Source organism: Nilaparvata lugens, unplaced genomic scaffold (genome assembly GCF_014356525.2).
Source record: "Nilaparvata lugens isolate BPH unplaced genomic scaffold, ASM1435652v1 scaffold6883, whole genome shotgun sequence".
In the NCBI taxonomy this organism is placed as follows: Eukaryota; Metazoa; Arthropoda; class Insecta; order Hemiptera; family Delphacidae; genus Nilaparvata; species Nilaparvata lugens.
Genome location: NW_024092633.1, coordinates 1,658 through 15,359, shown reverse-complemented (window position 1 = coordinate 15,359; position 13,702 = coordinate 1,658). Strand labels below are relative to the sequence as shown.

Here is a 13,702-nt window from a genome sequence, read left to right as displayed (position 1 = left end):
AGTGCATACAGATATACGCGCCGCGAACATGAGCAATTCATTTTAATCAGCTGACTATATCTGTATTTTACAGAAACGGTAAATACATTTATAAAAAGTTTGTCATCAGCTGATTAAAGTGGATTGCTCATGTTCGCGGCGCGTATATCTGTGCGCACCTTAATAGCCTGTCAAAGATCAGCAACCTACTAAAAATCAAATCAAATGTCATTCTCTTCAAAAAGAAACAGTTTAGAAAGTGATTTCAAATATAGTACATACACATTAAATAATACAATATTTTAGAAACAAAAAAAAGTTATAATTTATCACAGTCACGAGAAAAAACATCAGCACATCATGTGTGATCCGCTGGAGAAAGTCAGACGTATAGTGAGCAAATATAATAATTACTGAGGAGAATTTTTTCATAATAATTCAAATTGCTCTCACTTCTTTCAGAGGAATAAGAAACGATACAAAAGATTGTTAAAAACAAGCATGAATAGGGTAACATACTGTATTGTTTAAAATTTCCGAAACTAAACATATTACAGTGATGATATTCCTAATAAATTAATCACTGAAATCTGGCAACCCTTTTCTCCTATCTTCCTACACTGCCATTATAACGTGGACCTCACTATATCTTTATCAGCTGTAAATGAAATGAGCACGATTCGAGGTGAGCTTACAATTGAGAACCTTGGACTATTTTTAAATTGTGTTATATTTATTGCTATTATTATTATTACTAGCCGTCAGGCTCGCTTCGCTCGCTCCGTCTAGCCATTATTATACACCGTATCAAATTATAAGTAATCTATATAAATGGAAATCGAGCCTCAAATTTCGACTTCAATAACTTTTTATGTGTGCACCGATATTGATGATCTTTTTAGTGTGTTCGTTATGTTCAGGACCAGGTGTATGGCCTATCAAATTATAATCCGACTTCAGGACTCTTCCTACGGTCCTTCAAGTTCACATGAGTAATCCTTAAGGTGCGTACAGATATACGCGCCGCGAACATGAGCAATCACTTTTAATCAGCATTTTTAAAGAAACGGTATAAGATATAGATACCGGTATAAAAAGATGGCATCAGCTGATGAAAGGGAATTGCTCATGTTCGCGGCGCGTATATCTGTACGCACCTTTATGGGAGAAGATTTGTGTGCTGGGCACACACAGAAATAAAAATCAGCTGTTATAATCATGCGTCATACAACAGCTAGATACAGAATATCTTCTATATCTGGTCTAAAGGTGCGTACAGATTTACGCGCCGCGAACATGAGCAATTCACTTTAATCAGCTGATGCCAAGCTTTTTATAAACTGTATCTTACCGTTTCTGTAAAAATACAGATATAATCAGCTGATTGAAAGTGAATGCTTATGTTCGCGGCGCGTATATCTATACGCACCTTAGGATAGTAGACAAGAGTGTGTGCTGCTCCATAACCGCCCATGTATTTTATTCTAAACGCCCCGACTAGAAACAAAATGACTGTTGTGTGTGTAACCATATCATGCAGTGCGGCCTCAGGTTAAAGACTTACATGCTCTAAAGACATTACTTTGTTTCGAATTGTGATGTTTTCGGTGTTCAGAATTAATTGATTTTTAGAAATTTTGCAGTTGAAAAATTTTCTATATAAATAAAATGCCGCATCGCGCCTCCTCAGGTGTATATAAGCTAAAGTTTGTCATGAGATGCATTAAACTATTTGGCGGAAGGAGTTCGCCGGGCCATCTGGTTCATAATAAATTAATCACTTAGAAGTGATTAATTTGATACGGTATACTGTATCAAGTTATAAGTAATTATTAATATTATTCATTAACATGATTCATTGAATAATTTTTTACTCATTGTTTCCAGAAAAATTAAAAATAAAACTTTCATCCTTGAAAATCAAGCATGAATACATGCTGTATTGTTCCAAATTTCAAACTATACAATATTATGAGTAGAGTGGCTGTAGTCGAGTGATTTTAAGACGCTTATAAGCTTTGAAAACTAGAGGGTGTTTTGATAACCCTCAAAAATTATTTATTCAAATGGGTGCTATGATCCATGATATATATCCACATAAGTGATTTATTCATAATTCAAAAGTGTATAGTAAAAACAATATTAAAATAAAAGCGAAATGGCACTCACTCATCACTCACTCACTCACTCACTCACTCGCATAACTAAAATCTACCGGACCAAAAACGTTCAAATTTGGTAGGTATGTTCAGTTGGCCCTTTAGAGCGCACTAAGAAATCTTTTGGCAATATTTTACTCTAAGGGTTGTTTTTAAGGGTTTAAAGTTCGCCTTTTAGCATGTATATTCTTCTTCTCCCAATCTCTTAATTATAATTGAAATTCCATATCATATGTTACTATAGAACTATAATCTAGATAGAGTACCTCTTCGAAACAGTTGTTAACTGGTAACTAAATTAATAATTTTGTTAGGTTGGCACACAAGTTGAAGATTGAAATGCATTTATCGCGGAAAAAAATATTGAGCACTGCTACTTTAATCAGAGATTCCTGGGATATTATATACTAGCCGTCAGGCTCGCTTCGATCGCATATCCGTTTAGCCAGACTTTAGTCTGGATCCCAGACTGGATCGTCCTAACATATGATAAAAATGCTTAAACGAAAAATGCAGGCGAGCGAAGCGAGCCTGCTGATCTTATCTTTGGACGATCCAGTCGGGGGTCCAGGGGGCGGACCCCTGGCTAGACGGATATGGCGAGCGAAGCGAGCCTGACGGCTAGTATTAAATAAATCCAGGCGGTATCCAAGTAAATCTCTACTTGTTGATTTCAAAGTTTTGACAGTAAGACAACTTTATTATTCAAGAGACTCTTCAAACATATAGTTAAAAACAAAAATAAATTCTGTAGGATTGATAGAACATTTTACAACTTAAGACCAGACAGTTTGCTGAGGTATGTTATTCAAGATTCTAAGTTGAGCATGTTAAGACAGTTGATGTATATGAGCTCTAAATTTATTAATATAATTCCATTTGATATTCATCAAAGAGTAGATTTGAAGGGAATAGAGGCTTGGATTAAGGAAAAGTATTTCTTTTCCCTGGGACCTGAATGGTGGTAATAAATACAGCCTACCATTTATATATTTTTTAAAGCAATCTTCATTTTATATTTTGTAATTCCTCAGACCTGAATGGTAATCATATTTTTTGATCTCTGTTTTGTTTTAGTTTTCCTATTAAAATCTTATTTGCTTTTCTCTCTTGAAATTCGTTATAACACTTTTGTTTTGTTTTTGTTTTTGCAGTGATATGAAATAGTTTTTTACTGTCAACTTGATCTTGTAATGTGTTATTTTTAGTATTCATTTTGAATCGGACTTTTTTGCGACTCCCACCAGCGGTCAAAGACTTTTCTTTTGCTAGTGGTACCTGAAACAATGTTTAGTTTTTTAGTTTTGGGTAGTTAATTTTATTTTATTCTCTTGTGATAAGTGTTTGATCTATCAACCTTTGATTGTTACGTTGTTAATTTTGACAATAAAGAATGAATGAAAAAAAATGAGTTATTGTTTCATAATATCAATTTTTATAAGTATTTGTTTGTTACAGACCACCTATATTTATGAAATTATTGTGTCTCCTCATGCAGGAGACTTCAAAAATTATTATTGGAGTGGGTTGAAAGAGATCATGGTTCAATATTCATAGGAACTTACTGATTTCCAAAAGCACCGATCATTGCGACCACAGCATAGGGAGTCCATGAAGCAACAAACAGGAAACAGATGGTGATTGCAACCTTGGCGATTCGAACTTCTGCTGACTGATTCTGTTGAGCCTGGTTACTGCGTAGAGAGTCCACGTTCATCTTTTTCGCCTGGCACAGAAATTGATCAATTTGAGTAAATAAACTGAACAAATGGGTACATGATACAGAAATTTATTGATCCTGAATTCTAGAGAAATTTTACAGTATAGAGTCATCAAAATAAGACAGATTCACTGCAATTTCTACTACATAAAAAAATATTCAGAATTTTTCCCTTTTCCTTATATTTCATTCCTTTCTAATAAATTCATTTTCCCTTTTTTTATAATTCTGTATCAAAATCTGATGTATATTTCTTTGTTGAAGTTCTGACACTGTGTTACTAGTAAATATTTGAAAAAACACTTACTTTTGATTGGAGTCTTGAGGAATGCATTTCACTTCTGAAGAGGAGCTTCATCAGCCTGACACCAGGGGCGCTTGCTCTTATGGGTTGGACTGTGTGGCCAAAATGTGGGAAATATTACATTGATTTGAAGTTAAGTTGATCATTTAATAAGTTGGATTTGTCATGGTGGAGGTGTTTGAAAATTTCGTATTGTTCTAGTGTGTTGAGTCTCTGGCTTTTTTGAAGAATGTGTAGGAAAAAGCCAGAGACTCAACACACTAGAACAATACGAAATTTTCAAACACCTCCACTATGATGTGGTGTCAGGGGCTTCACGCCCCTGGTGTCAGGCGATGAAGCTCCTCTTCAGGAGTGAAATGCATTCCTCAAGACTCCAATCAAAAGTAAGTGTTTTTTCAAATATTTACTAGTAACACAGTGTCAGAACTTCAACAAAGTTATTATAATATAGTGTTTCGTCATGGAAAGCAACTTCAAGTATATTTCTTATTTTATTTTTGCATTTTGTATTAGTTTTCTTTCATTTTTTACTTAAAATCTATTATTAATATTTATTTTGTCTAAGTTCATTTATCTTTTGTAACTCATTTTTTTCCTGTAACTGGGCACCCGCCGAAAAACCTTTGGGTTTGGCAGGACCCTCAATGTTTGTATTGTTAATAAGAATTTTGATCTTGATTTAAATTCTAATTGTAACAAAATCCGACTTATTGAATCATCACAGATAAAATTGGGAGGGTCTCAGTTCGCCAAGATCTCAGTCTACAGCATAGAGCCATCAAAATAAGACGAAATAATTTTGAACTAGTAGTTCTGTAAACAGTAGACCTCACGCAGTATTCTCATCCACAAGTACCTGATTGAAACTATATAGACCTTATGGGAAATACAGTAATAGACTGGCTTCTTCACACATCTGTGACAGTAATCACTTGTCAGCTGATTTATGATGAATAGTTCTATAGTCTGATTTTTACTCTAATACGCGTATGAAGGAGGCCCTTTCTCCTTTTATACTAGTAGTTCTGTGAACAGTAGACCTCGCGCAGTTATAACGACGTCCCAAACCATGAGCACATCCACACTGATACACTAACTATTTATTTGATCAGATCATGCTTACCCAAGATTTAATTATCATATAACGCTTTCCGAAATTTAGCGCGAGAAAACAGAAGAAATCTAGGCGCCCAGACGAGCTGCTATAAGTTCTTTGCATCCTATATTTATAGTGCATGAAAATTGCATTCAATGAGGCATGCAATTTATAGCCTACACATCTGCTAATTTTTTATCAAGTTACATGAGATATTGAATTGCAGGCGGCATGGCATGAAATTTATAGTCAACTCGACAGCTGATTTATGATGAATAATTCTATAGTCTGATTTCTACTCTAATATTGGTGTATGAAGGAGCCTCCTTTTTCCTTTTATATTATCCTTGAATGCAAAATTTTCAAAAACCTTGTATATGTCGACGAGCAATTAAAAAAGGAACATACCTGTCAAATTTCATGAAAATCTATTACCGCGTTTCGCCATAAATGCGCAATATATGAACATTTAAACATTCAAACATTGAACATTAAGAGAAATGCCAACCGTCGACTTGAATCTTAGACCTCACTTCGCTCGGTCAATTAACAAATTAAATTTCAGCATTCTAATTGTAACAAAATCCGACTTATTCAAATCACCAAGATAAAATTGGGAGGGTCTCAGTTCGCCAAGATCTCAGTATGAAGTATAGAGCTATCAAAATAAGACGAAATCATTTAAAAGAAGAGTACTCAGATTTATTGACCGAGCGAAGTGAGGTCTAAGATTCAAGTCGACGGTTTGGCATTTCTCTTAATGTTTGAATGTTTAATGTTTATATGTTGCGCGTTTACGGCGAAACGCGGTAATAGATTTTCATGAAATTTGACAGGTATGTTCCTTTTTTAATTCCGCGTCGACGTATATATACAAGGTTTTTTGAAATTTTGCCTTCCAAGGATAATGTAAAAGGAGAAAGGAGCCTCCTTCATACGCCAATTAGGGTAGAAATCAGACTATAGAATTATTCATCATAAATCAGCTGACAAGTGATTACTCAGATGTGTGGAGAAGCCAGTCTATTACTATTCCCATAAGGTCTATAGTTTCTATCAGGTACTTGTGGATGAGAATACTGCGTGAGGTCTACTGTCGACGTATATACAAGGTTTTTGGAAATTTTGCATTTGAGGACTATATAAAAGGAAAAAGGAGCCTCCTTCATACGCCAATATTAGAGTAAAAAACAGACTATAGAATTATTCATCATAAATCAGCTGACAAGTGATTACACATATGTGTGGAGAAGGCAGTCTATTGCTGTATTTCCTTAAGGTCTATAGTTTCAATCAGCTACTTGTGGATGAGAATACTACGTGAGGTCTACTGTTCACAGTACTACCAGTACTACTAGTATTTTTATTTAGATACAGAGGCATTTATGCTAAACCACTGCATCCACTGGGGCACTTGACGTTTTGAAAGTGACAGCAACGTGACAAACTGAAAACTGGACTTACTGGAGTTGCCTACCCGGGCTGATTATTGATGAATTGAGATCTTGATAAGGTAAATTATCCCTTCTATCCCGATCATATTATGATTTGTGATTATATCAACAAATAAATAAATAAATGAATAAATGTCACATTATTGAATTGCCAACAACTTACTTGTTCCCGTAGAGCCTTCTCGTGGTTGACACATGACTGACGATTTGAGAGTAGTAATAGATGATTAGTGACATCGGGATGCAGTAGCAAATCACGAACATGGTCCCAACCCAATACTGGATACTTTCGCTTTTGGTCAAGTAGTCGAAAGAGCAGCTGGTCAGGTAGCCCTCTGTAAATACAAGAAACCAGTCAACAGATTCATTTATCTATTTATTTATTTTTCAAGGACAACTCTTCACGAGTATTTTAAGCCAAGGTAATAATTAGAGACAATGCCGCACAAACGCTTCCATTTGTGATGATCCATCTCATATATGATTATGAGCGTTCTCTAGTGATATACATGTTATGAGGTCAGTATACTGATACCTAATTATGGTGGTAGCTGAGAAAGGCAGTCCTGTATGCCTGTATACCTTGGATATGCAACACTTGAAATAAAAATATGTAAATACACAATTATCTCATAAATAATTATATATCGTAAACTTATTTATACAGCACATAATATTAAATATGATTTCAAGTTCCAATTTATCAGTCATTAATAAATAGTTCACATAAATCGTTATATAGTGATATTCATGTTATCAAGTGCCGTGCTACCAATTTCTCCTAAATCGGTTGGATAGCTATTTTTCACCTATTAACCTAAGGAAAATTATCGGCTCCAACGTAATAGATTCTTGATAAACTATGAATGGATCTATCGCCTATGAATGAGAAATCCAGTTTTCAGAGCAAACCAACTTATAATCTTCAGAAGAATTTTGGCAATATACTACACAAATACACAAAGAACAATACCTTACACACTTAAGCATCTAAAATCATTACGAGCTAAATACTTATCCACTTATGTAGTTGAAAAAACAATGGCTATAGGCTTGTATACACAAGAAATAATTATAGACAAAATAGAACACTATAAACTGTTCAAAATTCAATTTAAAACATTAAAAATCCACTTAAACAGAAAAATATTCAGAGAGCACAAAATTAGAACACACAGCCAGCCATCATTTTTAGAGAAGAGGGAAGCCTCCTCGCAAAGAGCAAAAGACACCTCAAACCAGTGACGACTTCACGGACACGTCACCAAAAAATTATAAATTACAAGTTTAGAATTCACATTTTACATTTGTTCTCAATAAAACTTTATTTTGAAACTATTATTTTAAATTTATATATCATCTCTATTTAAATAATCCATTTATCTGTTATTCTGTCAACTCAGCCTCGGTGACACCATGGAACATGCAACACAATCATTTACGATAAATCTCAGTCAAAAAGTTGTCCGTATATCGATTAGGTACTCTGATATTTACTATAAAGTTTTATAGATCTCGAATTCAAGATTCGATTCCAATCGAGAAAAAATGTAATATTACACAAGTCAGCACTTAATTAACATTTTAGTTTGCTACCCTTATCATATAAATCTCAGTACCCTTTTAAATTATTTATCACAACATGTTACGGATATTCATGCCATTTTCAAGTGATGCCGTTTCAGTGGCCATTCATGCCATTATTAAATTCAAAATTTCTAACTATTTATTTCTGGACTAAAAGTGGACTCAAATCAATTCAAGTGAATAGCATATAACCTATAATTTTATTCATTCGTAACTCTATATCATTATATTCATTCATCTCATCATCATCACCTAGGCTTAAATACATAGGTACTTCTAGAAAGTCGCCTTTGTAAAATAATAAATAAATAATTTTCAAATCACTTGAAATGTTGGAAACATGTTGTTATAAAATAATTTAAAAGGGTACTGAGATTTATATTTTATTTATATTAAAAGTAGCTCTAAAATAAAAAGACAATAAATCTTCTACCCTTGTTTGTCTTTAGACAAAGCATAATATATTCAAGCATAGGCCTATAGTTTTATCCTCTCTATACAGCATATACAGCTCTATATACCTTCTATACCTATCTACCGTACCGGTATATACCCCCTCCACCTCCACACTGATTGTTGCCAAAATCGTTTGTTGACTATGAAAAACCTATGATTATAACTATCAAAATATTCATCTCTGTTATTAAATCATGAGAAAACAATCATAAATAAAATATATTTGAAATAAAATATATGGATTCAGGGCTACTTTATTCTTGTATTTATAAAATAGAATTATTGTACCCTTTTAAAGGATACTATAATTCTATTTTATAAATATTTGAAATAAAGTTGATCATTATTAACAAGAATCAGCAATTAACAATACTTAGTGCCGGTTGCACAACAGCTGGTTAAATTTTAACCGTGATTGATTACATGAGAACCAACCAGAGAAGCCGTCTTTTCAAAAACACCTTCTATGATCGGTTCTCGTGAAATTAATCAAGGTTAAAATTTAACCGGCTGTTGTGCGACGGGCCATACAATTTGCTGGGATGTCTTGGGATCTATCTAGAATAAGAATAAGAATAAGAATCTTTATTGACCAATAAGTACATAATATTATACAATAGGCTAATTTCAAAGCTTCTAATTTTAGAAGGCGGTGCTAACTGAGAACAGGCAACCCTGTAGTCCTATCATTAATTCCACTGACTTCATAACGTGAATTTCACTCGATTATAAGTAATTAAAGCGTTATAATTCAATTAATGTATAATGTATATTTGGACTGTAAATTTTTGTGATCTTTATAAAAGTGTTTCCATAACCTCATTTGACTATTTTATCAAATTAGGGAGAGAAACAGTTTTGGGTTTATCCTGTCGACTAGCCGTCAGGCTCGCTTCGCTCACCATATCCGTCTAGCCAGGGGGCTCCGCCCCCGACTGGATCGTCCAAGAATGAGATCAGCAGGCTCGCTTCGCTCGCCTGCATTTTTCATTTGAGCATTTTTATCATATGTTAGGACGATCCAGTCGGGGGTCCAGACTAAACGTCTGGCTAAACGAATATGGCGAGCGAAGCGAGCCTGACGGCTAGTAATATAATATTCCCAGGAATAGCTCTGATTGAAGTAGCAGTGCCCAATCAATTTTTCCGCGATAAATGCATCTCAAACTTGGTGCCAACCTAACAAAGTCAACTCAACTTAATGCCAACCTGACAAAATTATTAATTTAGTTACCAGTTAACAACTGTTTCGAAGAGGTACTCTCTCTAGATTATAGTTCTATATTAACATATGGTATGGGCATTTTTCAATTATAAATAAGAGAATAAGAAGAATATACATGCTAAAAGACGAACTTTAAACCCTTAAAAACCCCCTTAGAGTTAAAATATTGCCAAAGATTTCTTAGTGCGCATCTAAAGGGCCAACTGAACATACCTACCAAATTTGAACGTTTTTGGTCCGGTAGATTTTTAGTTCTGCGAGTGAGTGAGTCAGTCAGTCAGTCAATCAGTCAGTCAGTGAGTGAGTGCCATTTCGCTTTTATATATAGATTCTCTCCCAATCATCAATTTGCTATTGTGATTGTGGAATGTAATAAAAACAAATAATGAAAGAATAAAATATTTTTAAACATGATTAATTTAATTAGAATTTATTGGACAAAATAAGTGTTACTTTACCTGGCACAAATCTACTCCAGACTCCGTAGAGGGGCATCAGTGACCACGGAGTGACATAGGCCCAGATCAGTAGTATGATGAGAAAAGCCTTTCCCTTGCTCATTCTTCCATCCAAAGGCTTAGCGATCACACTGAAACCAAAAATGTATAATTAAATTTGAGAAATGAATCTTAAAAAGGAAAACTATATGTACTAATAAATAACAAAATTATCACACTAAGGCCCCGGTTACACAACAGCCGGTTAAATTTTAACCGTGATTAATTCCACGAGAGCCAATCAGAGAAGCTGTCTTTTCAAAAACGCCTTCTCTGATAGGTTCTCGTGAAATTAATCACGGTTAAAATTTAACCTTTAATTTTCACTTTAAGGATAATGACAGTGTATAGCATTTACATGTTTGAGACAATTTTATGTGTTAAGAAAGAACTTGACAAAGCTTCAAAACTAGGACACTATCAAACAAGAAACATGGATAAGTTATTCTTGACAGACATAATTTGGAGTTATATAGAAAGAGGCCTTCCTACATTGGAGCAAAATTTTACAAAATTTATTGCTTGCCCCCCGAAATTCAAGAAGAGGAAAACTATGTTGAATTTAAAAATAGACTAGAAGATTTCCTAACAAAAAAAGCTTTTTCCTACAGTTACGTTGAAAAGTGACCAGTGCTGCACTGATTACAGAACGCAAAGAATCACTTTTCCGCTCTAGTGCGGGAAAAATTTTTCTGCACTCCAGATTTGCAACATGGCAACGCAAAATTAGTAGGTTATATGGAGCAACAGTGCAGCAAAATCAAAATGAAGTTGGTAACAGTGACTGGGCTGCAGAGGTGCAACGAAGCACAACGCGCAAATTATTAGTATAGATATTATAACCAAGGACAACATTTTTATTCAATTTGACAATAAATTAAGGTTTTTATCAATAATAAATTACACAGAAAAACATTGATGCATTTCAGACAATTTTACCCATAATTACCCACTTTCATATTCAATGGTAACTAGGAAAATTTAATGTGAAATACGTGCGCAAAGTTCCTCCTGCTGCACTCAACAAACCATTCCGCCCTCGCCTACGGCTCGGGCGTAAACGTTTCTTTCGGTGCAGCAAACTGTCACTTTGCGCACTAGTTGCACAAATAACTATTTACAGTGTTGAGGAATTCTATACAACCCAATTTCTTGTTCAATGTTGTTTTCTATCACGAACTGCTTATTATTAAATCACTTTTTGCTATTAAAAACGACTAGCAGTCAGATTGACTCAGATCTAACTACTAGTCGTTTTTTTCTAAAAGAAAAAAGTGATTTAATAATTTCTTGCTTGTTTATTGTATTAGTTCATAATATTCTGTGATAAAGTATGAGTTGTTTATCATTTTATTGTATGTGACACTATTTAATGTAATATATGGATAATATTTGAATAAAGATATTTGAATTGAATAGAGGCGTGTAGCCATTCATCAGCAGCAATAAGTTGTGTGTGAGAAAAAGTTCCTGTTATTATTATCATTATTTTATTCCCTGTTTGAGGTTTTGCTTGACCACCCTTTCCCTGGGCTCCTACCCCCAAGGAAGAATGACAAGCGATTTTTCCAGAGTGACTGCTCTACATGTCCATGTGGAAACAATCATACTGGGTCCGTTACCATTAAATCGTTTGCTCTGAGTAGACGTAATGAACCAAGGATGACAGCCTTCTGCATCTGACCTGCAAGCACAGCAGCAGGTCTCTCACAGGCTGGAATCGTTCTAAGGTTGGCCAAAAATGAAGGTCTCATGCCTCCCAGTACACCTACAATCAACACCACCATTCTCACAGAGTAGCCTGGGTTAGCCTGCGCAGCTCCATTAGTAGGTCATGATATTTCGTCTGTTTTTCCTCCTCTTTGGTGACAATGTTACCCTCAGCTGGTGCTGAAAACTCAATGACATACATTGTCTTCGAAGTGAGGTCAAGGAGGACAACATCAGGCTTTGTGGCTCTTGAAAGCCTGGTGGTAGAGAATGAGTAATTCCAATAAATTCGGCACCTCTCATTCCCCACAACAGATTCTATCTCCTCTGGGGCATAAGGCAGCACTGGTGTTTTGTCGATACCATATGAGTGTCTAAGATGGTAATAGAGCACTCGCAGAGCAGCATTATGTCGATGGATGTAGCCTGAAGTTGCATGCACAGAACAAGAAGACAGGATGTGCATGATCGTCTCTGGTGCTCTATGCCACACCCTGCAACTGATATCAGCAACATCCATGTGCATTACTCGCTGCGGTATGACAATGTGTTGATGACACCATCTTGACATGCCAGTATGAAACCCTCAGTCTCAGATTTCAGGGCTGCTGACTTCAGAAAATCAAAAGTCAGTGGCTTGGACAAGCCTTGCTCCTCACATGCCTGTAGAAAACACATGCAAGGACTTGTCCTTATGTTGCTGCAACAGGAGTCTGGACTCAGCAGTCTTTATTCTAGCCTGAGCTGATTAGGCTCATGCTCTTCCTCCCGATCAGTGCGAAATCGAGACCAAGGGTATCTGGCCGCATGCTGTGCTGCCTTATATAGGAAGGCCCCAACCCTGCAACTTCATGGTCATGAACCAGCTGCATAAGGGGATCAGAGCATCTTTGTATGCTGCAGGAAAACTGCATATTATTATTATTATCATTATAGACTCACTTGTAACGGTCATAAGCAATGGCGGCATTGGTAGCACTGGCACCGATTCCAGAAAACGATCCAATGGTAGCGAAGATCTGACAGCCGAGGTGGCCCGTTGCGAAGCCAGGTTAAACGAGTTGTAGATGAAGATCGGCGTCTTCACCATCATCATGAAATCACACAGCGCCAGGTTCACCACGAACATGTTCGACGGTGTGCGCAGGCTCTTAGCTCTACACAAAAAATAAATCGATTAATATAACATGAAAACCACTGTCTAAAGTACTTACTTTACTCCCTGAAACCTAATACTAAAGTGTCACTTTTTCGCTCTCGGTAGTAAAAAACAGAAAAACTCCCTAGGGAGTAAAGTGACTCCATTTAAATAACATGGAGAGCATCTCTATTTTGAAACTTACATTGAATAGGTTAGAAGGTCTAAGCTCAGATGAGAAAGCATAATAGAGGGTCTGTCATTGAGTCAACTGAATTCAATACCACAACCAGAAATTTGATTAACTCATGAAATATATGTGTATGATAATTATTATATTATTAATATTAGTAGACGATACAAATTTTAATTTA

At 35.4% G+C, this 13,702-nt stretch overlaps 1 protein-coding gene across 1 annotated transcript; it reads right to left on the bottom strand.

Moving 5' to 3' along the window:
* Positions 1–3,699: 3,699 nt before the first annotated feature.
* Positions 3,700–13,349, bottom strand: LOC120356486 (opsin, ultraviolet-sensitive-like). Its single transcript, XM_039445423.1, is given in 6 exon segments — positions 3,700–3,864; positions 6,879–6,907; positions 6,910–7,050; positions 10,442–10,572; positions 13,133–13,241; positions 13,244–13,349. Coding segments are annotated over 6 exon segments (651 nt in total). The 5' UTR covers positions 13,320–13,349.
* Positions 13,350–13,702: the final 353 nt, after the last annotated feature.